A 27,127-nucleotide genomic window follows, 5' to 3' on the forward strand; every position below is an offset into this window, starting at 1 on the left:
CTCAGCAGCTCCAATCAAAACCCAGGAAAAAGACAAAAGAAATTGTAAAAGCGTTGCTGACAGTCGCTTTACTACCCACAACATGAAAGTATCAAGTAGAAGTACTTTGCTTGTATCCATCTCTCATGAAACATTACTGACCTAGAAGAAACCAACTGATACAAATGAATAGGGATTTAGTGCTAGACAAGGGAGGGCCAAATCTAATGTTTATAGAGTTAATGATGAGAACACTTTGGGAGAGATCAGATGGAAATAATTTATTGCAAAGTTTATTTCACTTAATGGTGTCATATGACACACTATGCTTCGATCATCCCCCCAAAACCTGCTTCTCCAAACTTTCAGCTGCTGAGGCAGAAAACCTTGATTCCTCTTTCTCTCACACGTCACACCTAATCTGTCAGCAAATCTTGTCAGTTCAACCTTTTCAATGTATTCAGCATCTAGCCCCTTCTAATCACTACTAACACTACAAATTTGGTTTAAGCCAGCAACACTCCTCGACTGGTATAAAAACATCGTCACTGGCTTCCCTGCTTTCACCCTCACCTGTTTTCATCATGGCAGCCAGTGTGACCCTAGTAAAGTGTGAGTTAGGTCCTGTCACTTCTCTGCCCAAAACACTTCTGTTATCTATTTCACTCTGAGAGAAAGACAGGTTCCTTATAAAGGGCCTACAAACTCTAAATAATCTGGCCCCCTTCCTCTCGGACCCAATGTCCTACCACTCCCCCCCGTGCCCTCTGCTGTAGCCACACTGGCCTCCTTGCTGATCCTTGAAAAGGCTGCTTCAGGGCCTTTGTACTTATTATTCCCTTTGCCTAAAACCGTCTTCCCCAGATATCCACATGACTCATTACTTCATTCAGTCTTCGCTCAAACACCAACTTTTAATAGGCTGCCCAACCTCCCTATTTAAAACTGTAACCTCTATTTATCAAACCTTGCTCTCCTACCCCCACCCTCTCTGTTTTAGCTTTTCTATAGAACATATCTATCTGACAAAACTGTATATTTATGTATTTGTTCCCCACCCCACCTCCCACTCCCCGTAAGATGTAAGCTGCATGAGGTAAGGGACTTTGTCTCTCCTGTTAAGTGACAAGCACTCAGTAAATATTTATTGAATAAATGAATGAAAGACCACCAAACTGTCTGTCCAAAAGCTTTTCCAATCCTCACGTATTTCTTGATTTTCTCTTTGCTAAATGGTATTAATGATCATGAACAGGCTTGCTTATTCCTTGTTCCTGTGAAATGGAAAAGCACACTTTCTTCCCTGGAGGATTCATCTCTCAGAACTTCACTATGAGCTATACAGTGTCTATGGTAAATAAGGGCTAATGGTTATTGAGTATTTACTAGGTGGCAGTTGCTACGCTGAACACTTTACCTATATTAGCTCATTCCATCCTCACCCAAATCCTAGGTACTATTATGTGATCAATTTTACAGATTAAGTGACTTGTGCAAGGTCATACAGCTAGGATGCAGGAGAGCTGAAATTCACATCAAGATAGCTTGACTCCAGTCTATGCTCTCAACCTCTATTACTAATATGACCCAGTCACTTAACTGACCACTTAACTGTACAGTGGACAAAATGAGCATTCTCATTTGGATGTCATCTTAGAAGGAACAGGCTTAAAAAAAAGAAGATCATTTCCTTTCTGAAAAAGTTTTCCTCTTCCAATGTTCCTAAACTTAGTCAATAGACTTTCTATTTTCTCAGCTGTAAAATGCCTTCTATTTCATCTTTCATCTTACCTTCCTCCACATAGCATTTCAGGCAACAGCAACATTTCTGAGTTCAGTGTAGCCCTTGATTCATCATGTGAAGAGCAACAGACTCATTTTATTTATGCATCTCTAGCATGACATTACTCCTTTGGCTCAAAAACACACAATGGCTCCTTAATGTCAAATCAAGCCGAAAGTTCCTAATCTGGCTCCATTCTTCTGGACAAACATTTTTCCATTCCTTCTGAACACTTAAATTTTACTCTAATCAGGCTTACTGATTCCTCTTTACAGTATATGTTTATTTTAATTTCATGACTAAAATTTTTCCTTCCCTTCCAAATATCGTCCATCCACCAACACCCAGTTCAAGTGCCCCTTCCTCAAATAAAGATTTCCTCCAGGTTTCTACCTCTCCTCTTCTGAATTTTAATAGCCTTAGTGGAGAATACATTTCATAATTGATAGCATCTTCCATTTGCTTGAAAATGTACCCTTTATTAGTTTTGGCTTTCCCGATAAACTGAAAGCTTTCAGAGGGAAGGAGCTATATCTTCTACTTCTTTTTATATCTCTCACCAATACTGAGTATACAGAAGATGCTCAATAAAGTCTTGTTGATTACTGCCTTTGAAGTAGTCAAAGAAATCATGTTTAGTTCCTGTATTCTCTGCTTTTACTCAACAACCAGTCTCCAGGTGAAGCTGCTTCACTTACCAATCACCACTCCATTCTTTGGGTTAGTCTTTCTGCTCTCATTTCATATTTAAAATAGAATTCTTAAACATCTATCCCTCAAAACTCCCAAGTTCTCTAATGCGTGGTGGACTGCACCCCTCACCTGGTCTTCTCTTCTCTTTGGTCATGAGTTGCTGGACCTTCCTCTGCTCTTCTTGTTCTTCTATTTTAGCTTCTTTGTGAATCTGTTCAATAGTTTTAGGCCCTTGATCTGCTCTTCGAGATACCCAATTACACTATAAAAGGAGAAAATGAAGTTATCAGCCAGATAACTAAAAATAAAAAGGAAAATAAAAATGAAATTTTTGAGAATCTGTTTTATACTTTGCTGGAAAAGTATAAAATACATATAAAATCCGGTACTATGCCAGTTTTTCATTACAGCCAAATAATTAAATTTTTCTCAATCAACCCTGAGCTACTGTATACTGAGCATTCCAATAGCTGATGGATAAAGACAGAGTGAAAGACTGGCCAAACTATCTATCTGTCTTCCTTCCTACCTACCTACCTATCTATGCATTTTATCATTTTGTATTTTTGAAAGGAGTGAGAAGAGGAATCAACGAAGATCAGGATTCTTTGGCCTTGACTTAGTCTGGTATGTTGCCACTCAGTTCATAGCACACTCCATTGGGGCTCTAAATCGAGGATGACTAGCGTTTTTCTCCCACCCATTTCAAGGTTCTGGTGTCTACACAAAATGCCACACCGCTCTGAGCTCCGGTTATCCTCCCCGCTAAGGACAAAACAAGCTGTCTCCTTAGAGTTACACTTCTCCCTTTACTTCCCTTCCCAGCTAGAGTCTCAACATCTGATACCAATATGAGTGACTGAAGGAACAGGCGGAGAAGTTTTTAACATTTATATTAGCTTGAGGCAAGAATGGCAAAAAGGTTGAAATCAGCATTCAAAATTCTGATCAACTGGTAGTGGCTTTGCTAATAAGAAGGATCCTGAGGTCACATCTCGGCTTAGGAAGATAAAGAATCGTCATCAATACCATCTGGTCTGGGCGCAGGGCAGGGAAGAGGGGGGACCCATATTCACTTTCTCTAGCTTAGCATCAGCTGCAGTATATTCTCTGTAGGAGTTAATATAGGAAAAGGGAAAAGAGGTGGTAGTGGTAAAAACTACACTTGGTATGAGAAATGAGGAAAAAAAAAAAATCAGCAGAACAAGAGGGTATACGGTAAGAAAAAGAGAGGAAAACATGAACATCTCTTTTGAGCTGGGCACGATACATAATTACCTCAGTGAATCTTCGTAACACATCTGCAAAGTAGGCAACATCACCATTTCAGAGGCTAAAATGTAAGGCTTAGGGAAGTTAAATATATTCACTTTGAAGATGAGCCTTCCTGATTATTTAGCATGCTAAGACTAAATTTAAATGACCACAGAATGCCTGATTTCAAAACTGCAATGTGGTTTGAAAATCAGAATAAAGAAAAGAAACAAGTAACAGACAGGTAGGTGTATATGCCCTTTGTCCTTTCACATAACTCCCTCACGAAAGTTTGTCAGTTCAAGTTCTGAGAGTCAGGCAGCAAAAGCATTAAATTATTATACATGTAAATCTTAGGACATCCTCCCCAAGCCAACTCCTGAAAAGAGACTGTAGTGGTAGGCTTATCTTTCTACTTACCAGCCTTAGGTCTATCACATCCTGAAGCATGAATCGAATCCTAGATGAGGTTTTTCTTTCTTTCACAATTTTCTCCATCTGATTAAAATACTGGTCCATACGTGGCTGCAGGATACAAAATCATTAGTATTCCTGGCTGAGGAATTCAAATGTAGTTTTACCATGTAGAATTTTAAACGGCCTATAAACACAACTTATAGCCAAAAGGCCATGGGGTAGAATGTTTAATTGAACATGACACCCAAAATAAAGGCTACATATTCCAGGCAGCTGGTCACAGTCACAGGCCAACAAAATATAGATGAAAATGTCATACTGCAGCTCCTCGGAACCTTGAGAGAGGGGTGGCTGGGTCCTTTGCCCCTTTCCAACCTTCTAGGCTATCAGATCAGTAAGGACAAGGGCTACACCTTAGCGATGACAAAATGTTAAGCTGGAGGAATTGAAATCTTCTATCATCGCTTAGCCACCAGGCCAGCCTCAGACTTCTTACCCCTGAACTTGATTTACATGGCTGAGAAATTAACCTCAGTCTTGTATAACACACTGATATTTGGGGTTTTCTGTCATAGCCAAACATAATCCTAGCTGATTCTGATGTTATGAAATATTTCTAACATTATTTCTTTGATGCATTTCTAATTTCCCTACCCGTTATTTGGAAAGTACCACGCTATATTTGAATTATAATACTTTTAATGATTTCTTATATTATGGTTAGACAGCTCTGTCGCTAATGCTCTATTAGAGCATAAACTTGAGAAAGCTATCGTGTCTTCTTTGTTTCTGTCTTACCCTCAGTCCTGGCCCTTAGTAGCTTTTCTCTCCAAAATTTCTGTCCACAATTTGCTATACATACACATACAAATGACCTGTGAAACAGTCATGCAGAAAAAGGACAAGTGACAAATAATCTCAATTCATGAATTGGCTTTTATATAATTTGGGACCCTCTTCACTTCTGACGTTAATGAAAATGTGGTAAGGAGCATGATGGCCCAACAATGACAATGAGAAGGGCAAAAGAAGAAAAACAGGCAGCCTAGACTGCTGGGGCGAGATGGACGCTCGTGTTGACAGTCTACTTCTTCCGCAATTGACAAAGAGTCCCTGCCGGAGGTTTCTGAGATCTGGGGTTTTTACCTTCGCTTTCTCAAAGTCCAGGTCTTTGCCAATTGTGGTGAGTAGGCGGCACAGGCACTCGAGGGATTCTTCATCATGGTTCTTTAGCAGCTTCACCACACAGTCATGCATGATGGCTTCAGTCAGCATTTTGAGTTTAAAGAGTTCTCCAATGAACTTGATGTTACCAATGGATCTCCGCCGGGCTTTATCCTTAGCTTCTTCTAGTTCATCATGAAGCCTTGTCCTCTCCTCCGGCTATTGTGTAAGGAAGAATAACAGAATCTTGATGATGAAAATGGTACTGCATAATAGATGCTAAAAACATACGCTTGACCGGTGCTGCTTGTGTGCTTGTTCAGGGCGGACCTGGTACCTCTTTTGTGAAGCGGCAGCTGAGGAGACTCCAGTGCTCACCATGGCTGATGAAAAGCCCAAGGAAAGAATCAAGATGGAGAACAATGACTGTATTAATTTGAAGGTGGCAGGGCAGGATGGTTCCATGGTGCAGTTTAATATTAAGAGGCATGCACCATTTAGTGAACTAATGAAAGCCTACTGTGAAGGACAGGGTTTGTCAGTGAGGCAGATCAGGTCCCAATTTGATGGGCAGCCAATCAATGAAACAGACACACCTGCACAGTTGGAAGTGGAGGATGAAGATGCAATTGATGTGTTCCAACAGCAGACAGGAGGTGTCTACTAAAGAGAAAACCTGCTACTTTACTCCAGAATTCTGTTCCTCCAGACCAAGAAGACGTTCTCAATTAGAATACCGCAATTTGGTTCCACCACATCCTGACTATTACAGTATAGTTTCTCTATTCTTTCATTATCCCCTTCCCCATTCCTTTATCGTACATAAAGTAACTGGTGTATATGCACAAGCTTATTGCATTTTTTTTTAAACTAAATGGCCAATGGTATGTTTTGATCGACATCAAACGGAGATGGGATGGGGAAAAATACTGGTTCTGTGAAAATACCCCCTTTTCTCCATTAGTAGCATGCTCATTCAGCTCTTATCTTTATATTCCAGTAAGTTATTTTGCTCTCACTATTTAACGAAAAAAAAACCAGCATAAAAACTCTTGCATACCTTGTTCGATTGGAGAATTTTAATGTTTTTCATGTATCATTGTAAAACCAAGGACAATTTTATAACTTTTTTGTACGTAGCTGTTACATGTTAGGCAACCTGTCTTTAAGTAGGGATAAATTACTCTAAAAGAAATGAATCCTAGATAGTTTTCCCTTCAAGTCAAGCATCTTGTCATTTAAATAAATTTCTTGTTTAAAAAAAAAATACGCTTGGATTCATGGTCCTCACCCTTTCTAGGGGTCAGGGATACCCTTTGATATTTTGACAGTAACTACAGACCTACTCAGAAAACAAAACTATACCTGTAAGTGTGCATCCATTTCAGGAGATTTCTGGAATTTAGTGACCTTTCTGAAGTCTAGGTTCTGAATCCCTATCTTAGAAGGTTGAGCTGCCCTTACATGTGGCACTAAACGGAATAAAGCATTCCTCTAAACACCAATACAGTATATTTCCACGTGAAGAAAAGGCCACAGGCACCTACTGAAGTAGTAGGAAGATATTGTAGCCAGCTTCCTGAAAATTCTATTTGATAATACTTGAAGTGCACAAGCACTGTCTTTCCATGAAAATACTTACAGCGCTGGCAGCCTCGAGTTCTTTCTGCTTCTTCTCAAAGACATCATCATCAGCTTTATCTTTTTCAAACTCCTTCTGGCAACGGTTCAGTAGTAGCTTCCGGAAATTCACTGTGTTACCAGGCTTGTCCGCCATGGGTACTTTCAGCTGCATCCAGATGGGAAAATGCAAAAGCAGCAAAATTACTGAAAGAAATTTAATGATTTTCTCAAAATATCTATTTTCTTTATTGTGCAAAATAACGCTGACCGAACCACAGGTAAGCATTCTTTCTACAAGATATATACAATTTAGCTTAAGGCATTTCATGTTTTAATGGTTAAGACATTTTAAGTTTTATACAGAAAAGATACATATTCCTCTCATATAAATGTACTGTATCCTCTCTGACTGGTTGTGCCTCTAGCTGACTGAAATCCTTGTAATATTACTATAGTCATGATTCTGCACTCCTCTAGACCTTTTTAACTCTGAAGGGTTATTACTTTTGTTTTTCCTCCTACTACTGTAGGTACTTTGGTTTAAAGGAACAAATAAAAACGAAATAGAGCAGGGGAGAATTTCATGGCCACAGGAAAACTGTTGGAGGTGAGGTCCTTATTCTAGAAAAAAGCAGAAGTGCGGGGACACAGTTGAGGATTTTTGAGATATCTATTCCTAAGGGGAATGTCACAACACTGTAATACTAGTATTTACTTTGACTATCAATATAGTATGTTTATTATTATTATTTTTTTAATAAATTTATTTATTTATTTTTGGCTGCATTGGGTCTTCGTTGCTGTGTGCAGGCTTTCTCTAGTTGTGGCGAGCGGGGTCTACTCTGCGTTGCTGTGCGCAGGCTTCTCATTGCAGTGGCTTCTCTCATTATGGAGCTCAGGCTCTAGGCACGCGGGCTACAGTAGTTGTGGCTTGCAGGCTCAGCAGTTGTGGCTCCAGGGCTCTAGGGCGCAGGCTCAATAGTTGTGGCTCATGGGCTTAGTTGCTCTGCGCCATGTGGGATCTTCCCGGACCCGGGCTTGAACCCGTGTGCCCTGCATTGGCAGGCAGATCTTAACCACTATGCCACTAGGGAATTCCCTATTTATTATTTCTTATGTGTCAAAAGAAATTACTAATTCTCTAAAAGTTCAGTCTAATAAATGCCCACCTTAGAAACATTCTTTTGATATACAGAAAGACTCAGGGTGGAGGGGAGGCGCCTCTTGGAGGCAAGATGCTTACAAGATTTCCATTCAAATCCAATGACAATTGCTTTCTAGTAACTGCAGTAGCTAACACCTTCAAGGTTACTTGTAACCAGACACAGAGACATTCTTATTTAGAATATAAAGAAAGTGGACCGGTACAGTGATTGACTAAATATTCTATTTTACAGACAAAATCCCCTGAGTACCATTTTGAACAGTCATTGCCTCACATGGCAAAATGGTTTTTCTAGAATCACAGTGGCTCCCAAAGTTCTGAAATACATGGTCTTCACCCTAGATTTAGTGGGAGAAATTGGTAAAAAATGGGACGTGTTGTATTCATACTCACAAAAGAGTTGTCAACCAGAATGGACTTGGACAACTACTGATCAAGGCTGAATGGCTAGAAACTTGAGGACTGAGGACTACGATACTATAGTACAATGTATTTGTGCCAGACCTGATGGCACACTCTCCAACATATTCCCAATGGATATGAAAGACCATTCAACAAGTCCAGTTCTTACCAACCAAGGGTCAAGTGTTTCATTATACTTTCTTTTCAGCAAGAAACATTAACTTAGAAAGAGGGGAAGATGATCAAATACTTTTTAGACAACCATAGAAAAGCATGTCCCTATCTCCAAATTCAAGCCATTCAAATGCAAGTGACTACAAGTCACTTCAAAGTCAGGCCTATTCTATGATCACACAAGAGTAGGTGTTAATCAGCCTTAAAGAAAAGAAATGCTACACAAAAGCAAAGGTTTTCTTCAAAGTAAAAGCCCAAAGTAGACTCTTACTATATACAACCCAGAATATACAATGCACTACAAGAAGCATATCTACAAGCGAGGTTATATATAACAGAGCACCAACATGACATAAGGTTCCAGAATAGACTGAAGGTTCTAAAAATCAGCAGTTACATCCAATTTGCTACTGTATAGGAACACAAGTAAACCAGTCAAAAGGTCCTATCCAACCTCCTGGCATATTCGCCACCATTATCTATATTAACACTAAGAACATAATAGAGTGATATAATAAAAATCACCTGGGCCATAATGAGATGTTTCCTGCATTATGGATTTACTGTGTAGAAAATGAGAAAAATGTAGATAATATGAAAATTCAAAGCCACTCTCTTATGGTGAGAGGAACCAGAATTAAAATGAGTCAGAAAGGTTAAATAAATACAACTTGTGATATGTTGGTTTACAGAAACAAAGAGAAATGGCATAAAGCAAAGGAGAATTTTTCCCTACACAAAATGTATAAGAAGCTTTGCCTTTTACACCTTTTATGTAGGGAAGGCTATGTTGAAAGTGTTGGGTTAAAGATCAAAAGATTTGCTCACTTGATTTTAAACAAAGGCAATTCTTTTAACCCAAGTTCGTTTCATCATCTAAAAACAAGGGAGGCACAATCCCTGTGTCTAACCTAGAGTGCAGCTTTAAGCATCCAGTGAACCAGGTTTGGGGGAAACACTTTATAAGTCACAAAGAATAAAGTTTACCTGGGGTGTGGGGAACACTAAAAGTGAAAGAGCACTGGAATCTTGAGTCACAAAATCAGGATTTGGATCCCAGCTCTATACCTAATCAGTATGTAAATGTGAGAAAGTTACCTCATTAAGCCTTAGTCCCTTCATCTGCAGAAGGAGGCATTCCAGTGATTACAGATTGAGGGACATCATAAAGTAGCTGTTGAAACAGGAGCTTTGGAGATAGTCATAACCCCAGATCTGCCATGTGACTTTGGCCAAATGAATTAGCTTCACCAAACTTCTGTTTCTTTCTAATATGGGGATAACATCTATCTCTTAGGACTGTTTGAAGGATTAAATGAGATAGTCTAAGTAAAACAAATAATAGTTTCTAGCACATAAGTAAGAGTACAATAAACTAATATAGCTACATTTAAACTTGCAGCTGTATTTGACATGTTTGTAAGTAAAAATTAAGAGAAATCTATATTCTAATAACATAAATATCAAAGAAAGTATTTAAGTTAGCTCACAAAGCAATTAGAGAGAGAACCACAAAAGGCAAGAGAACTGAGTATCTGCTATCCCAAAATGATGGTCATGGGACACTTCACATGTATAGGACATAAAGAACATGTGATTGTGCATAAGCTTTTTAGATATATTCACATGGAAGTATTAAAATCAAACAATCAGCAGAATGGACACAAATCTGCAAGAACATTTGTCTCCAAATGAATGAATGTCTAGCTACACAACTCCCTTAAGACTTGTTTTGGAACTTGATCTTAAGGTCCTCTGGGGATGGTTAACAAGGCTGTGGAAATATGGAAATAGGCCAGGGAGGATATATCCTCTGAGAATTGTGATGCATGGTAACTTTTTTCTTCTTAAGAGATGATAAGTTAAACAGGATTATGACATTATTAAGTCAGCATGTGTTGTCAGCTGGACATTGGTCAGGAGACTCAGTAAAATTGGTTAGTTAGAACAGAACATGAGGAGTGGGTGTCTAGTCTGGTAGGGCTGCTATAACAACATATTGGGTCGGCCAAAAAGTTTGTTCCAGTTTTTCTGTAACATCTTAAGGAAAAAAACCCAAGTGAAAATTTTTGACCAACCCAATACCATAGACTGGTGGCTTAAATAACAGACATTTACTTCTCACAGTTCTGGAGGCTGGAAGTCCAAGATCAAGGTGCCAGCAGATTTGGTTCTTGGGGAAGGACCCTCTTCCTGGTTTACAGACATCTGCCTTCTCCTCTATCCTCATGTGTCCAAAATGAGGTTCTAGTGCCTCTTCGTCTTCTTATAAAGGCACAAGTTCCATCATGGGGCCCCACCCTCATGACCTCATCTAAAGCTAATTACCTCCCAAAGGCCCTGCCTCCTAACACCATCACACTGAGGGTTAGGGCTTCAACATATGAATTTAGAGGGAGACAAACATCCAGTCTGCAACAGGAGACAAGGTAGATGCTTGAAGATGTGATTGTGGATAATAGCAAAAATGAAAGGCGACATGCAAAAGTGAGAAAAAGATCTCTCTAAACAACTGTAGTTTTCTTGTTCTTTTTTTTAAAACTTTTTTTTAAATTTATTTTTTGGCTGCCTTGAGTCTTCGTTGCTGCGTGCAGGCTTTCTCTAGTTGTGGTGAGCGGGGGTTACTCTTCGTTGTGGTGCGCAGGCTTTACATTGTGGTGGCTTCTCTTGTTGCAGAGCAGGGCTTCAGGAGTTGTGGCACACGGGCTCAGTAGTTGTGGCTCATGGGCTTGGCTGCTCTGCGGCATGTGGGATCTTCCCGGACCAGGGATCAAACCTGTGTCCCCTGCATTGGCAGGAAGATTCTTAAACACTGCGCCACCAGGGAAATCCCAACAAGTATAATTTTCATCTAACAGTAGTCCGTGATCAAAACTAAGATACATAAGTGTTTCAAATGGGTTGTTTGGGAGATGATTTCTCAGGAAGTGAGGGAGTCAAGGGGGAATATTTTATAGTAAGACTGCTTGGTAAGCTAGATTCGCTGGAGAGCACCTACATTTTCATTTTCACACAACAGTAAACTAACCATGTGACATTATTACACTGTAAACTAACAGTGTCCATCTCATATTGTGATGAGACCTGTCCACATACCGGTCAGCCAGCAATCTTGGATATGAATGCTGTCAGCATCAGGTAGTCATTTTCTTCAAGCAATAGGATTTGTACTGCTAATATATTTGTTAGTGTTGAGGGCAGATACTCCTTATCCTTAAAAGGATGAAACTCCCTGAGAATCATCAAGGACTATCAGCTGTGTGTTAATTATAATAGTCAAATAGGAAACTAGAAAATAGAAGGACAAGTACTGGCCTTGCTTAGCATGCTCAGGATTTTGAATGCTGTCCCAGAACATAAAGATGCTAGTGGTAACTCATGGCCCAGTAGTTATTTTGCTTGAAGCATGTTCTGGTCTGAGGTAAAGTATTTGGAATGACTACTATAATATAAACAAGTGGGACCCCCAAACTAACTCTAAAATGCAAAGTGAACAGCAATAAATCAACTGTCTGACTATAACTCATAGGTCTATGGTGACATACTATCATTTATCAGTGGTTATATACTGACCTTAGTAAATTCCCACCTAAAAATGAACTTAACATAATCTGTATGTATTATGAACACATCTATCAAAATGCAGCTCTATTAGATACATGTGAAGAGGTATACAGTGCTCAGGCATACCCACAGGGTTGAAAAGGGAGTGGCTTATGAAACGGTAAGTCAATTCTCATCAATCTTTTTCTTCAAAACAATCTTTTCTTCAAAGAAACTGCCTGCTGATGCAGGGGACACGGGTTTGAGCCCTGGTCTGGGAAGATCCCACATGCCACGGACCAACTAAGCCTGTGCGCCACAACTACTGAGCCTGCGCTCTAGAGCCTGCGGGCCACAAATACTGAGCCTGCCTGCCACAACTACTGAAGCCTGCGTGCCTAGAGCTCGTGCTCCGCAACAAGAGGAGCCACCGCAATGAGAAGCCCGCACACTGCAAGGAAGAGTAGCCCCTGCTCGCCGCAACTAGAGAAAGCCTGCACGCAGCAATGAAGACCCAATGCAGCCAAAGTTAAAAAAACATTTAATAAATAAATAAATAAAAAAAACAAACATTTTTCATCTCCCCTCAGGCAAGTTGCACATCCTTCCTCCTCCAGTTGACTCCAGCCACTTGGTTGCCTAAGGCCAACTTTTCATGTCTGTAATTCCAGGCTTTATTTCTGAAGAGATTTAATTGTGTCTCCCTTGTTCTCTTACTATCTCTTCCTATAATCAGTCCTATCCTTCCTTTCACATCTTGCTTTAAAGCACTTAAAAAGTGGCAACGTTAAAGTCCTGGATGTGGTATAACAGGACACACACAGAATGCTCAAAAATATACCCTTTAGTGCCACTCTCTATAGCTGAGGTATGCATGCCTGCCACAGCAGAAATAAAAAGTAACAAAAGTACGGTCTTAAGTTATACAATAAAAAGTTGTTAGTTACTCTTTCATTCATGCATGTACCCACTCACTCAAGACATATGTCTGAGGGTCTATTATGTGCCAGGAACCATTCTAGGCACTAGGAATTTAGCAGTGGAAAAACCCAGAAAAAGTCCCTGCCCTTAGGAACTTACGTTCTAATGGAGTTCTGAGATGCGGGTTTTCTTTAAATTTTGATTAAAACAAAAGCATCTCAATTAAAGTGACTAATAACCCAACTTAAAATTTTATTTAAGCACAGATTTAGATAAAGGATAGCAATTTCTCTTGTCTACTCTTCTTCACTGGCCGCTGGATTCAGATGTCCTCCTCCTCCTAAGAGGAGAACTGAGTTCTAGTTAAATGCCCCGCAGTTTGTGAAGGAGGTCTTGCAGGTCTCTTCAGCCATTCCTAGTTGAACTAGGAGAAGCAGCAGCATACTCCAGAGGCACAGGTTATTATCTCTTATGATGCCCTTAAGCCTTATGTGCCAGAGGTTGCACTCAGCAGAGCATGGTAGAGGCAGGCAGCTGCGTATATGTCTAAACAAGTGTGTCTGTGTACATAATAAATACGGCATATGCAGAGTAACTGGGTAAAGCCAAAACTATTATATCAATTTCCTCTGTAAATCTAAAGAATTCCTTTCCTAAAAGCCTACCCTTTAATATGTCATGGAAAACTGACACACAATATAATTGTATTCTCAAGCCCTCCCCTAGATAATCACTGCAAAGTAACAAAGGAGGTTTTAAATGGAGGTGTGTGATCCAGGTGAACGAGAAAGAGGCAGAAAAAAGGTTTAAAAACTACTCTGAGGGACTTCCCTGGCGGTCCAGTGGTTAGGACTCCGCACTTTCACTGCCGATGGTGGGCGTTCAGTCCCTGGTCAGGGAACTAAGTCCCACGGGCTGCGCAGAGCCGCCGAAACAAAACAAAACAAAACAACCCAGCTCTGAACAATGAAAACAAGTATTCTCTTAAATCTTAAAATCTCAACCATCTAGACCAGGTTTCTCAATCTCGACACTATTAACATTTTGGGTTGGACAATTCTTTGTTGTAGGGGGGCTGTCTTGTGCACTGTAGGATGTCCTGGGCCTTTACCCACTAATATGCCAGTAGCCATAACCAAAAATGTCTCCGTACATTGCCCAAGGTCAGAACACCCTTGAGAGTTGAAAACCACTGATATAGGCCATTGTTTGAGCTAGGGTTCTATCATTTAACATTCGAAACCTCTATATGTATAAAATTCCTACTTAGGCAATTTTCTAACTTTCATAAAATAGGGATAATAAAATGGTTGTGAGGATTAAATGAGTTAGATGTAACAATTTTAGCACACATCTCAAAAAAATATTGCTATGATTCCCACTACTCCTTACTCTCCCTACTACTACTTAGGACCATAATTATGATTATGTGGGCAACTGTAACTAGATTCCATTACTTCAAATGACCAACAGGGATAATCCATGAAAGTGACATAGGTCTATACATTTCTTACAACTATGATTCAGGCCAAAGACCTTGCAATTTGACCTGTGGGTGTGTCTTAGTAAAATATATTGATAATGACAAAGAATTTACTTAAATAACTTAATGAATATAATGGATAGAAAAAGAACACCTCCCCTGGGTAATACCTTAATTTTTTAATTCACTGTCTTCAATTTCTCTCATTCTATTGGGAGGTACTGTTTATCAAACTAATAACTATGTTTAAAAAAAAAAACACAGGGGCTTCCCTGGCGGCACAGTGGTTGAGAGTCTGCCTGCCGATGCAGGGAACACGGGTTCGTGCCCCGGTCCGGGAAGATCCCACATGCTGCGGAGCAGCTGGGCCCGTGAGCCACGGCCACTGAGCCTGCGCGTCCAGAGCCTGTGCTCCGCAACGGGAGAGGCCACAACAGTGAGAGGCCCGCATACCACAAAAAACAAAACAAAACAAAAAAAACAAACCAAACTGTCTGTGGTCAAGAAGGTTTGGAAAACTTTGCAGAGAGTAGATCCTTCTTGTTTGATTTCACAGGAAACATCAGCACAGGAAACAGAAACTTAAAGGAAAAAAATCTGTTTAAGCTGGCATTAGTGAAACATATACTACCATTTCAACTTTGGACACCACTGGCCCATAGACATGCCATCTGAAAATAATCAGTTTAACTCCATTTCTTCCCTTAAAATAAAAGAGCACACATTCATGTATTCATCACTAAACTTTGCTAAAACTTAGTATTTTGTCATATTTATTTATTTATAAATATTTATTTATTTGGTTGCAATGGGCCTTAGTTGGGGCAGGCAGGCTCCTTACCTATGGCTCCTTAGTTGAGGCATGGATGTGGGATCTAGTTCCCTGACCAGGGATCAAACCCAGGCCCCCTGCATTGGGAGTGCGGAGTCTTAACCACTGCGCCCCCATGGAAGTCCTGCCATATTTACTTTAGATCTTTTATTTTTAAGAAACTAAACATTAAAGTTCAAGGGCCCAGAGTACTTTTTAAGTTTTCACTCTATTGCTTGTTCTTTTTTTTTTCCCTAAGGTTTAGCTTAATGAACACTGAAAGCCTCCCAGAGCCTCACTTAAATTCTCCTTTCAAAGCACTACCACCTTCCAGCCTCCACAGTTAATCCCATTACCCTATACTTTTATAATAAACACTTTCTTGCTTTTCTTTGTTTTACCATCTAGATATGCATCCCCAAACACCATGAAACCACTGTTTCATTTTTGAACTTTAAATAAACAAATCACATAGTATATATTCTTTTGGGTCTGGCTTCTTCTGCTAAAGCTTTTTCTTATTAGATCCATGTGTGCATAGTTATAGTTTGGGTTGACTGTCCTAGTATGAACATGCAACAATTTATCCATTTTGCTGTTGATGGGCAGTTTCAAGTTTTGATCCGTTATGAATAATGACACATTTTTGTATATGTTTCTTGGCACATAAGAAATGTATGTTTATCAGCTGGGTATATATTGATACTTAAGAATGGAAATGCTGGTTATAGCAGGAAAAATAACTTCAGCTTTTGTAGATAATGCTCACCTCTTTTCCAAAGTGGCTGTTACAATTTATGTTCCCACTGGCAGTGTTTGAGAGTTCTGGTTGCTTCACATATTTGCAAACATCTGGTAAATTTAGCAATCTGGTGTTACTACATGGTTTTTTATGTAGTTGATTAATTTTCTCACATTTATTGGTCATTTGGATAACCTCTTTGGTGAAGTGTTTGTGTAAGTCTCTTGTCTATTTAAAAAACTGAGTTATTTTCTTATTCATTTCTATTAGTTTTTTAAGAAAAACTTTGATATAAGTCCTTAATTGGATTTTTGTGTTGCAATTATCTTCTCCTAACATGTGGCTTGCATTTTCACTTAATAGTGTGACATCTTTTGATGAAAAATGCTAATTTTAATGTAGTCTGATTTACCAATCTTTTCATTTGTATATGGTGATTTTTGTGTCCTAAGAAACTTGCAAATTATTGTTCTCTTTACTACCTTTTTCTTCTTGTAATTAGCTTTACTATGACTAGTTGTAAAAGCTTTCCTTTATTTTCACCCTTAAAAAAAAAAAATCATGCTTGGGGTTTGTAGGAAATCATTTGATTTTACCATCTTTTACCCTCCCTGTAATTTTCCTTTCTTGGGGGTCTCTGTGCTTCAATCTGGATTCTATAGACTTATCTTCTAGTTCATAATTCTTTTCTTCATCTGTGTCTCATATGCTGTTAAATCTATCCATTGAGTTCTTAATTTTATTATAATATTCAGTTTTGGACTTTCTATTTGGTCCTTTTTATACTTTCTCATTCTCTATTGAAATTTTCAATCTATCTTTATCACCTTGAACATAAGCATATTCATTTATCGTCTGTGCCTGATAAAGCCAGTATCTGGGTCCCCATGTAGGGCATTTGCTTGTTGTTGGTTCTCATTCATACTGTCTTTTTTCCTTGTGTGTCTAATTATTTTTAATTGGGTGCTGGACAATTTATTTGAAAAACTGTTTATATAAATAATTTGAAGACTAGTATGATAGTCTCTAAAAAGAATTTTTGATTGCTTATTGCAGGTACCTAGGGGGCACTAACACTGAAATCACCATAATCCAAATTCAAGGATTGAGATGATTTGATGTTGAACTACAGTTCCTGTGAGAGTGGGTGAATTTCTTTCTTTCATTCTTTCCTTTTTATATTTTTTGGCCACGTTGGGTCTTTGTTGCTGCGTGAGGGCTTTCCCTAGTTGCGGCGAGTGGGAGCTACTCTACATTGCAGTGCGTGGGCTTCTGATTGTGGTGGCTTCTCTTGTTGTGGACCATAGGCTCTAGGCACACGGGCTTCAGTAGTTGTGGTTCATGGGCTCATTAGTTGTGGCGCACAGGCTCTAGAGCGCAGGCTCAGTAGTTGTGGTGCACAGGTTTAGTTGCTCCGTGGCATGTGGGATCCTCCTAGACCAGGGATCGAACTCGTGTGCCCTGCATTTGCAGGCAGATTCTTAACCACTGCACCACCAGGGAAGTCCCGAGAGTGGGTGAATTTCTGATTCACCCTTGTTCCAAACATTCAGTCCTTTGGGATCCCAACCAAAAGTATAGGAGGATTTACTAGAGCCTCTTCTGCTACTCCTTTTGGTGGGCCTTCATCCAACTTTTGTGCCCGTAACCCAATGAAAGTCTATGAAAAAGAAGTTGTTCAAGGCTTTTTTTTTTTTTTGGCGGTACGCGGGCCTCTCACTGTTGTGGCCTCTCCCGTCGCGGAGCACAGGCTCCGGACGCGCAGGCTCAGCGGCCATGGCTCACGGGCCCAGCCGCTCCGCGGCATGTGGGATCCTCCCGGACCGGGGCACGAACCCGTGTCCCCTGCATCTGCAGGCGGACTCTCAACCACTGTGCCACCAGGGAAGTCCCTGTTCAAGACTTTTAATTGCCTCTTCTAGGGGTAAGCTTTACCAAATGTCTCACTTTTCTTCTGATTTCTACCTTTTCTAGGATCTTAGAAATTCTTTACTGTCTTTTAGCTCTCTGATACACTGAAGATTTTTTAAAATATTGTGACCAGCTTTTCTAATTGTTATCCATGGAAAGGTGCTCTGAATCACCTAACCAGCCAATACCAGAAGCCACAACAGTTTATCTTAATCTTACCTCCTTCCTTCTCTTACCTTGAATTTGGTGTTTATTTCCAATTTGTATAATTGTATTATATGTATTTAATAAATAATAATTTTATTTTGCATATTAAAAACTTTATTAGATGGTGTCATACTATTAATTCGGTAATAACGTTTTTCAGGTTGATCTATGCTGATACACTTAGCATTACATCATTAATTTTTTTTTAATTTATTTATTTTCGGCTGCATTGGGTCCTCGTGGCTGCGCAGGCTTTCTCTAGTTGCGGCGAGCAGGGGCTACTCTTCATTGCGGTGTGTGGACTTCTCATTGAGGTGGCTTCTCTTGTTGCAGAGCCTGGGCTCTAGGAGTGTGGGCTTCAGTAGTTGTGGCTCGAGGGCTCTAGAGTGCAGGTTCAGTAGTTGTGGCACATGGGCTTAGTTGCTCTGCAGCATGTGGGATCTTCCCGGACCAGGGATCAAACTCGTGTCCCCTGCGTTGGCAGGCGGATTCTTAACCAGTGCGCCACCAGGGAAGCCCCTACATCATTAATTTTCATTTTTCCTTTTTTGGCTGCTCCATGTGGCTTGCAGGATCTTAGTTCCCTAAGCAGGAACTGAACCTGGGCTACAGCAATGAAAGTGCCAAGTCCTAACCACTGGACCGCCAGGAAATTCCTACATCATTAATTTTAACTACTGTGTGTATGTATTACTATTCAAATCCACTGACCAAATAAATTGTGGTATATTCTTATTGTCTTCTTTAGGCTTTTTACAGTTGTTTCCTATTGTTCACTATTAAAATCAAAACATAAATAAACATTCTAATATATGATTCCTAGTGCACAACTGGGAATTTCTCTGGGGTATATACCAAGAAGTGAAATTACTGGGGTATAGTATATGAACATCTTCACTGTTGTTGTCCAATTACTCTCCAAAGTGATTATATTCTCTTTCTCGACACTTCAAAATGGTTTCTTTTTTCTCACTCTCATGGATGTGACTTGCATAGAACCGTATTTTATCTTGTCATTTCCCTAATAATGAATAACACTGAGTATCTTTTCTTAAGTTTATGAGCCAATGGATTTTCATTTCTATGAATTGTCCATTTTTTATTTGGGCTGCTTTTTTTTCTTACTGATTTGCTTTTTTTCCCTCCTCAATTCTGGATTCTAATATTTTGGTAGCTATATGTATTCCAAATAGATTCTCCCAGGCTGTGGCTTTATCTTTTTTATTTACAGCATCATTTGCTGCACCAAGGGTTATAAATTTTAACAAACTTCCTATTTTTCTCCTTTATAGATTATTCATTTTGATTCTTGCTGAAGAAATTTTTCCCCACTCAAAATTCATAAAGATAGCCTCCTTATTTTTCTCCTAAAAGATTAGCTTTTCATTATTCTTATGGGTTTGATTTTTGTATTTGGTTTGTATTAGAAATCTATGACTATTCCCACCGCCACCCTTAAGTAAAATAAATCACCCTTAAATAAAATAAAATAAATCTCAAACGTAAGTTAGCTATGGTGTTAGAAGTTAGGACAGTGGTCACCTTTAAGGAAGAAAGAAAGGTATAATTACACTTACTGACCAGGGTGGTAGGTATGTTCACTTTGCTGATATACAATGAGCTATAAACTAATGATTTGTACATTTTCCTGTGTACATGTTGTAGTGGTGTGCTAAAGCTGGTTCACCCTAGTTCATGCGGGCCAATTGTTAAACAGGAATTTGTGAGTCAAGTGTCAAACTGTTGGCAGCTTAAAATTAACCGTTAAGAGAGTACTTACATCATTAATTTAACAAAAACTACAAACGAGCAATTTTCCTTTTCCCAAACTGCATGTATTTCTGTTATACTGCAATAAAAAAAGTTTAAAAACATATATATCCTTTGGTATATGATATAACTTTGGGGGAACTTATGCTAAAGAAGTAAAAGCTCCAGCATGTAAGAATAAATACACTTAGCTGTTTATTGCAGTGCTGCTTCCGGTTACAGAAAAACCTCCAAAACAAAAAACTAGAAACAACATGGGGTGGGGGCGGAGGGCAGGGGCAGAAGAGAGGAAAATGAATGGAAAAATTTTATGTGTGTGTGTGTGTGAGTGTGTGTGTGTGTAATGCGAAATATGCAACTACTAAAAAGGTATGAGTAAAATCTATCTGTAATGACCTAGCGGGATGCCCAAAACATACTAAGTGGAAAAAAAAACAAAATGCAAAACCATGATATAATTCAATTAAAGAGAAAATTTTAAATATCCTCTTTATACATATGTATACATTTTTATATGATTTTATGAATATAAAGAAAATTGTGGAAGGGTACAACCAAATCGTTCACGTTGATCGCCTTGGATAGAAAGGAAGCTTAACTGGCTGGGGCTACAAGTGAGGAGTATTACCTTTCTCTGTGTTTATCCCTATTTTGTTTGACTTATTCCAATAGGTGGTTGTTTTGTAATCTAAAAAAATCCAATAGTTAAAAAAATCTAATTATAAGAGGGTATATCATAACAGAAGTCCCATAAATGGTTGGCTTATCTGTGAATTCTTCCCATTCCAAAATAACTTGTATTATGCCCAGGCCTTTTCAAGGGTTATTTTCAGCAAGAGTATTCTCCTTTTAAAAAAAATTAACAACCCTTCATTGCTTGTAGCATTAAATTCAAAAATTGGTGAAGAGCACAAAAGTATGAACCAGAAGATCTGGGATCTAGTCCTAGTTCTAATTTCTGACTACATGATGTCATGGCTGTCACAATGAAAATGAGAGGCAGGACCTGAAGAATCAGTTTGCTTTCAGATAACTGTGTATGTTAGAAGGCAATATGGCAAGTGATGGAGTTAAATAATCCTAGATTTGAGCTCTAGCACTGCCACTTACTAGGTATGTGACCTTGGGCAAGTTATTTACCCTTTTTTAAGCCTCAGTTTCTTATTCAATAAAGTGGGGCTAATAACACTGACCTTTCAGGGTTATAAAAACTGTTAAAATGACAAATGTAAACCACCTACCCATAGTGCAACCTAGTAGGCGCCAAATAGATGGTTTCTGCTATTATAATCATCCTCATTCTATATCTAGCACTTTAAGATCTTCACAATCTTTTCCACCACCAATTTACTTTTGAATCATTTAGGGCTTACGACACGCCAAATACTGAGCTAGGACGTTCACATATGCAATCTCATTTATTTTAATTAATTTTATCAATATAATAACCTTAAATTGTATGAATTAATCTTATTTTATGGATTAAAAAATGAGGCTTAAAGAAGTTATGTAACTATTCTGAGGTTATAAAGTCAGCAGATGGCAGAGCTAGAATTCAAATTTTAAACTTAAAATTTTAAGCCTAGAACTATGATACTCCAAAGTCAGTGGTTGGAATCATTATGCCATGCTTGTTGCCTTAGACTTGAGCCTGCATGGAATACGTTCTTCCTTCTCTATACTTGTACCCACCCCCCACCCCCTTCCGTCCCGGCTGAACTCAAACTCTATTTGCTTCAGAAAAGTTTGTCACTCTCCCACGAATATAGTGATTTCTTTTTCCTTCAATTTGATTTTTCAGGCTAAACCACCCATACAGACATCAACACACTGTAATATCACAAAATACCTTATAAGTGATTTTTTTCGTGCTAATGTTGTTTTTTCCAATATGGATTTTTAGTACCTTAAAGACAGAAAATGTACCTTTTCCAAGTCCCAACAGACTTACCTACCTTTGACACAGGTACTCAAAAATACCGGTATAAAATGATGGAATTTTGAATTTTCATAGTGAGGCACAATGATAATAAGTTGTGATACTTAAGAAAAAACTCAAATGTTAAAGGACACACATTTCTGATACAAGTACCTTGGTAACAGTAACAGGCAGAGAAAACACAGATGGTACATGGCAGTTTTATGACTGCAGAATAGAGGACAGTGAACACTAACCAGAAGCTCTTTGGTCTCCCATTCTTTCTTGCCCTAGATTTGACAGGCTGTGGACAATGTAAAGAGAAAGAAATCTAATAGTTTCTAAGATAGTATCATCAGTTTGAAACCTTTATGACCACAACTACCCTATCACTTTTACCAAGGCTAGACTTAGAATCAACATGTTTTTCAATTTTGAATCTAAATGTAAATGTAAGCATTTGCTTTATTTCTGTAAGATGACACCCCAGGAAAAACTGGTTGCCCATGACAAAAATTTCACAGTAGAAATTTAAACCTTACTTGATCTTCCTCACATTGCATGGGACCATATCATGCCTATTTCAGTCTCATCTCCATATTCCCTCCAGACGTGAGTAGATACTTTTAAAAAGCAAGATTATTTTTATACAATGAGGATATTATATAAAGTACTAAAAATATATTCTCCCCTTTACTCTGCCCCATTAACACTCTGGGAAGAATGTGTAGTGAGGGGAGAATATACCTCTTGGAGATTTCTGGTTTTACTCCTTCCTCTCTTCTTACCGTTACTAGACATCGACACATGTTTGCGTAAGCCACAGAGAAACTGGGTTCGTCAATAGCCTTCTCAAAGACCAGGTCAATGACTCCTTTCAGCCGCTCCTCTGTGTCAACAGTAAGTCCTGACACTTGCTTCATCAGTTGATTGAACATCTGTGGTGTCAATTTATTTAAGATACTTCGAACTTTTCTAAAAAGTTCCTAGAAGGACCACAAAAAAGAAAAGAATATTATATTAACTGTGACAATATGATGCTTTCTGTAAGGATTAATATTTTGTTTATAATTTATAAGTGTGATTTCCTAAATTATTAACAAAGATTGTGAACTAGTCATAGAAATAATTAAATCCATCTATTTTAACATGTAGTAAAAATTTACACCACCTCTTTTTCACTACAGATGAGAATTTAAGGAACTAGGTATGTTTTCCACTTCACTGGTGGGACTATAATTTGGTACATTTCCAAGGGCAATTTGGCAATGTGTACTGAAACTCTTAAAACTGTGAAGTGCCTTTTAAACCAGCAATTATACTTTCAGAAATTTATTCATATTTAAGGATAGGTTAAAAAAAGGTTTTAGCCATCTTAACTTCCATCAATAACCCTTTACAGCAAATAATTTAAATGTCTTAAAATAGGAATTTGTCTACATTATGGTATAATACAAATCATGGTATAAAATAGTAGGCAGGAGTCTTTTAAAATGATGTTATAGAAACCTTCATCAAGTCAGAAATAGAAGTGAACTTCCTTAACTAGAAAAAGGCTATGGACAACCCTACTTAATGGTGAAAGAATGAATGCTTTCCCCCTAAGATTGGGAACAAGGCAAAAATGCCTGTTCCCACCATTCCTATTCAAAATCTTACTGGAGGTCCTATTCAGTGGAATAATGCAAAGAAAAAGAACTACAGCCCATGCAGATCGTAAAGGAAGAGATAAAACTCCCTATTCACAAATGATATGATTGTCTCCACAGAAAATCATAAGGCATCTATAAAAAGAGACACTAGAATTAATAAGTGAGTCTAGTAGGTTTGTAGAAGACAAGTCAATACATAAAACTCAATTTTATTTTTACGTATTAGCAACAAACAACTAGAAATTACAGTTTTTAAAAGTACAATCTATAACAGCACCAAAACCATGAAATACTTAGATAAGAATTATCAAAATATTCATAGGAGTTGTGCGATGAAACGTACAAGTCGCTGATGAAAGAAATCAAGGAGAACCAAAATAAACAGAGATCTATATCATGTTCATGTATTGTAAGACTCATTATTGTTAAGTTGCCAGTTTTCTCCGAAGAGACCTACAGATTTAACACAACCGAAATAAAAATCCCAGTAGGGTTTTTTTTTGGGGGGTGGGCAGGGGAGTAGAAATCAAGAAGCTGATTCTACAATTTAAATGGAAAAACAAAAAACTAGAGTAGCTTAACAATTTTGAAAAATAACAAAATGTGGAAGACTCCTACAACCTAATTTCAACATTTACTATATACATGAAGCTACTACGCATAGACAGTGTGATACTGGCCAGAGGACAGACACAACAGATCACTGGAACAGAATGAAAAGCCTAGAAACAGATTCACACATATGTGATGAATTGATTTTCAACAAAGGTACAAAGGAAATTCAACGGAGAAAGGATAGTCTTTTCAACAAATGGTGCTGGAACAACTGAATATCCATAAGCCAAAAAAAAAAAAGAATCTTGATTCACACCTTGCATATAACACAAAAATTAACTAAAACTGGATCACAGACCAAAATGTGAAACCCAAAACTAAAAACTTCTAGAACAGAACACAGGACAAAGCTTTCTATTCTTGTATGCAAAGATTTTTTTAGGTAAGATAGCAAAAGCACAATGTATGAATGAAAACACTGATAAATTGAGCATCATCGAAGTTAAAAACTTCTACTTGGCAAAAGACACTATTAAGAGAATGAAAAGACAAACCACAGACTGGGAGAAAATTTTTGCAAAATACACATTTGATAAAGGCTTTATATCCAGAGTAAAAAAAAAAAAATTCTCAAAACTCAATGATAAGACAGCACCAACCAATGAAACAGGCCAAAAGATATAAACAAAATTTTACCAAAGAAGATACACAAATGGCAAAGAAGCACATGAAAAGATGTGCTTATTCAACATATTTGTCATTTGAGAAATGCAAATTAAAACTACAATGAGATATTATCACACATCCATTAGAATGGTTAAAATTTACAGAGTAGAAAATAGTAAGTGCTGGTGAAGACTGAATTACTGAAACTCTCATGCCTTGCCAGTAACATCCTGGAAAAGAGTTTGGTATTTTCTAATAAACTTAAACCTATGTTTAGCATACAACTCACTGATCCCATAGCTAGGAATCTACTCCAAAGAAACAAAAACATATGTTCACACAAATTCTATATGTGAATGTTCATAGCAATTTTATCCATCACTGCTAAAACCTGGAAACTGTTTACCCTGTGAATGGATCCAGTAATAAAAAAGAATAACCTAATAATACACCTAATATTATGAGTGAATATCAAATGTATATGCTGAGTAAAAGAAGCTTTATTCAGAATGATTCCATTTAAACTTTTTTTTTTTTTTTGCGGTACGTGGGCCTCTCACTGTTGTGGCCTCTCCCGTTGCGGAGCACAGGCTCTGGACACGCAGCTCAGCGGCCAGGGCTCACGGGTCCAGCCGCTCCGTGGCATGTGGGATCTTCCCGGACCAGGGCACGAACCCGTGTCCCCTGCATCGGCAGGCGGACTCTCAACCATTGCGCCACCAGAATGATTCCATTTAAATGACATTCTGGAAAAGGCAACATTATAGGGACAAACACATGACTGACTGCCAGAGGTGGGCATGGGCGGGAGAGGATGAATACAAAGCAGTACATGAAAATTTCAGGGGGCTGATGGAAATGTTCTGTATCTTGATTGTGGTGGTAGTTATATGACTGTGTGTGTGTGTCAACAATTATAAAACTATACACAAAAAAGTAAATTTTACTAAATGTAAATGACACCTCAGTAAAAATACGAAGTTGTAAAAATCTATGAAATTATGATATAATAACCTGAAAAGGCCTATAAAATGTTTTGTTTGATCCCTATATAATTTATATCTGAATACAAGTATTTTTAGAATATGTACTCCTATGTCAACAGTCTTCTCTAGGCAGAAGATAGTAAATACATTAAAAAAAATTATACTATCAACTTTTTAAGCAATGAGTCAGTATCACCTTTATAAAGAAAAAAAATTTTTTCAAGTTTATTAGAGATGGAGGAGTCATTGCACTTCTCTAAATTGCCTGTATCAACTGAGACAGTATCATTTAGGTCTAAAACTTTAATCTGTGCTTTACATAAAAACAAAATAAAATAAAAACAAAACCCAGCCTTCAGATCTTCAAATATATCAGAAGATAATTTAAGCTTATAAAAACAGGATAATAAAAAGGTCGTTTATTGAAGTAACGTACAGCAAGTGACTACAGTTCATAATACTCTGTTGCAGGACTTCCTTGGTGACAAAGTGCCTAAGAATCCACCTGCCAATGCAGGGGACATGGGGTCGATCCCTGGTCCGGGAAGATCCCACATGCCACGAAGCAACTACGCCTGTGCGCCACAACTACTGAGCCCACGTGCCACAACTACTGAAGCCTGCAGCCTAGAGCCCATGCTCTGCAACAAGAGAAGCCACCGCAGTGAGAAGCCTGTGCACCGCAATGAAGAGCAGCCACTGTATGCTGCAACCAGAGAAAGCTCTCACACAGCAGTGAAGACCCATCACAGCCAAAAATAAATAAATAAATAACTTTATTAAAAAAAATATATACTGTGTTGCAAATATCCTATGATATGGCTTATATGTGGAATCTAAAAAAAAAAGGGTACAAATGAACTTATTTACAAAACAGAAATAGAGTCACAGATGTAGAAAACAAATTTATGGTTATCAGGGGGGAAGGGGAGGGAGGGATAAATTGGGAGATTGGGATTAACATATACACAGTATTATATATAAAACAGATAACTAATAAGGAACTACTGTACAGCACAGGGAACTCTACTTAATACTTTGTAATGACCTATATGGAAAAAGAATCTAAGAAAGAGTGGATATACATATACATATAACCGATTCACTTTGCTGTACACCTGAAACTAACACAACATTGTAAATCACCTATACTCCAATAAAAATTAAAAAAACAAGAAAAAAACAATACTGTGTTGCATATTTGAAAAGTTCTTATCACAAGAAAAAAATTTTGTAATTCTGCATGTTAATTAGACTAATTGTGGTGATCATTTTGCAATATTTATACAAATACTGAATCATTATGTT

At 38.2% G+C, this 27,127-nt stretch overlaps 2 protein-coding genes across 11 annotated transcripts in view; one reads left to right on the forward strand and one right to left on the reverse strand.

Moving 5' to 3' along the window:
• Positions 1-27,127, reverse strand: part of EIF4G3 (eukaryotic translation initiation factor 4 gamma 3) — a 367,346-nt gene that overhangs the window by 46,474 nt on the left and 293,745 nt on the right. For 9 of the 10 annotated variants that reach the window (XM_079928402.1, XM_079928400.1, XM_079928399.1 and 6 more), the window contains 5 exons: positions 22,749-22,946; positions 6,933-7,079; positions 5,273-5,509; positions 4,130-4,234; positions 2,585-2,717 (listed from right to left, as the gene is read on the reverse strand). In XM_079928402.1, coding sequence (XP_079784528.1) covers positions 2,585-2,717; positions 4,130-4,234; positions 5,273-5,509; positions 6,933-7,079; positions 22,749-22,946 — 820 coding nt within the window. Of the gene's footprint in view, positions 1-2,584; positions 2,718-4,129; positions 4,235-5,272; positions 5,510-6,932; positions 7,080-22,707; positions 22,947-27,127 lie in introns of those variants that run through there. The other variant, XM_079928403.1, reaches the window with a different exon arrangement.
• LOC307189929 (small ubiquitin-related modifier 2-like) lies at positions 5,532-6,890 on the forward strand. Its single transcript, XM_079928495.1, has one exon. The coding sequence runs from the start codon at positions 5,670-5,672 to the stop codon at positions 5,955-5,957; it is 288 nt and encodes a 95-aa protein (XP_079784621.1). The 5' UTR covers positions 5,532-5,669; the 3' UTR covers positions 5,958-6,890.

This window comes from Stenella coeruleoalba (genome assembly GCF_951394435.1).
Source record: "Stenella coeruleoalba genome assembly, chromosome: 1".
NCBI lineage: Eukaryota > Metazoa > Chordata > Mammalia > Artiodactyla > Delphinidae > Stenella > Stenella coeruleoalba.

What these genes read in the sequence shown, in the direction of transcription:
- LOC307189929 (XM_079928495.1), top strand. Translation starts at nt 5,670, where the DNA reads ATGGCTGATGAAAAGCCCAAGGAAAGAATCAAGATGGAGAACAATGAC.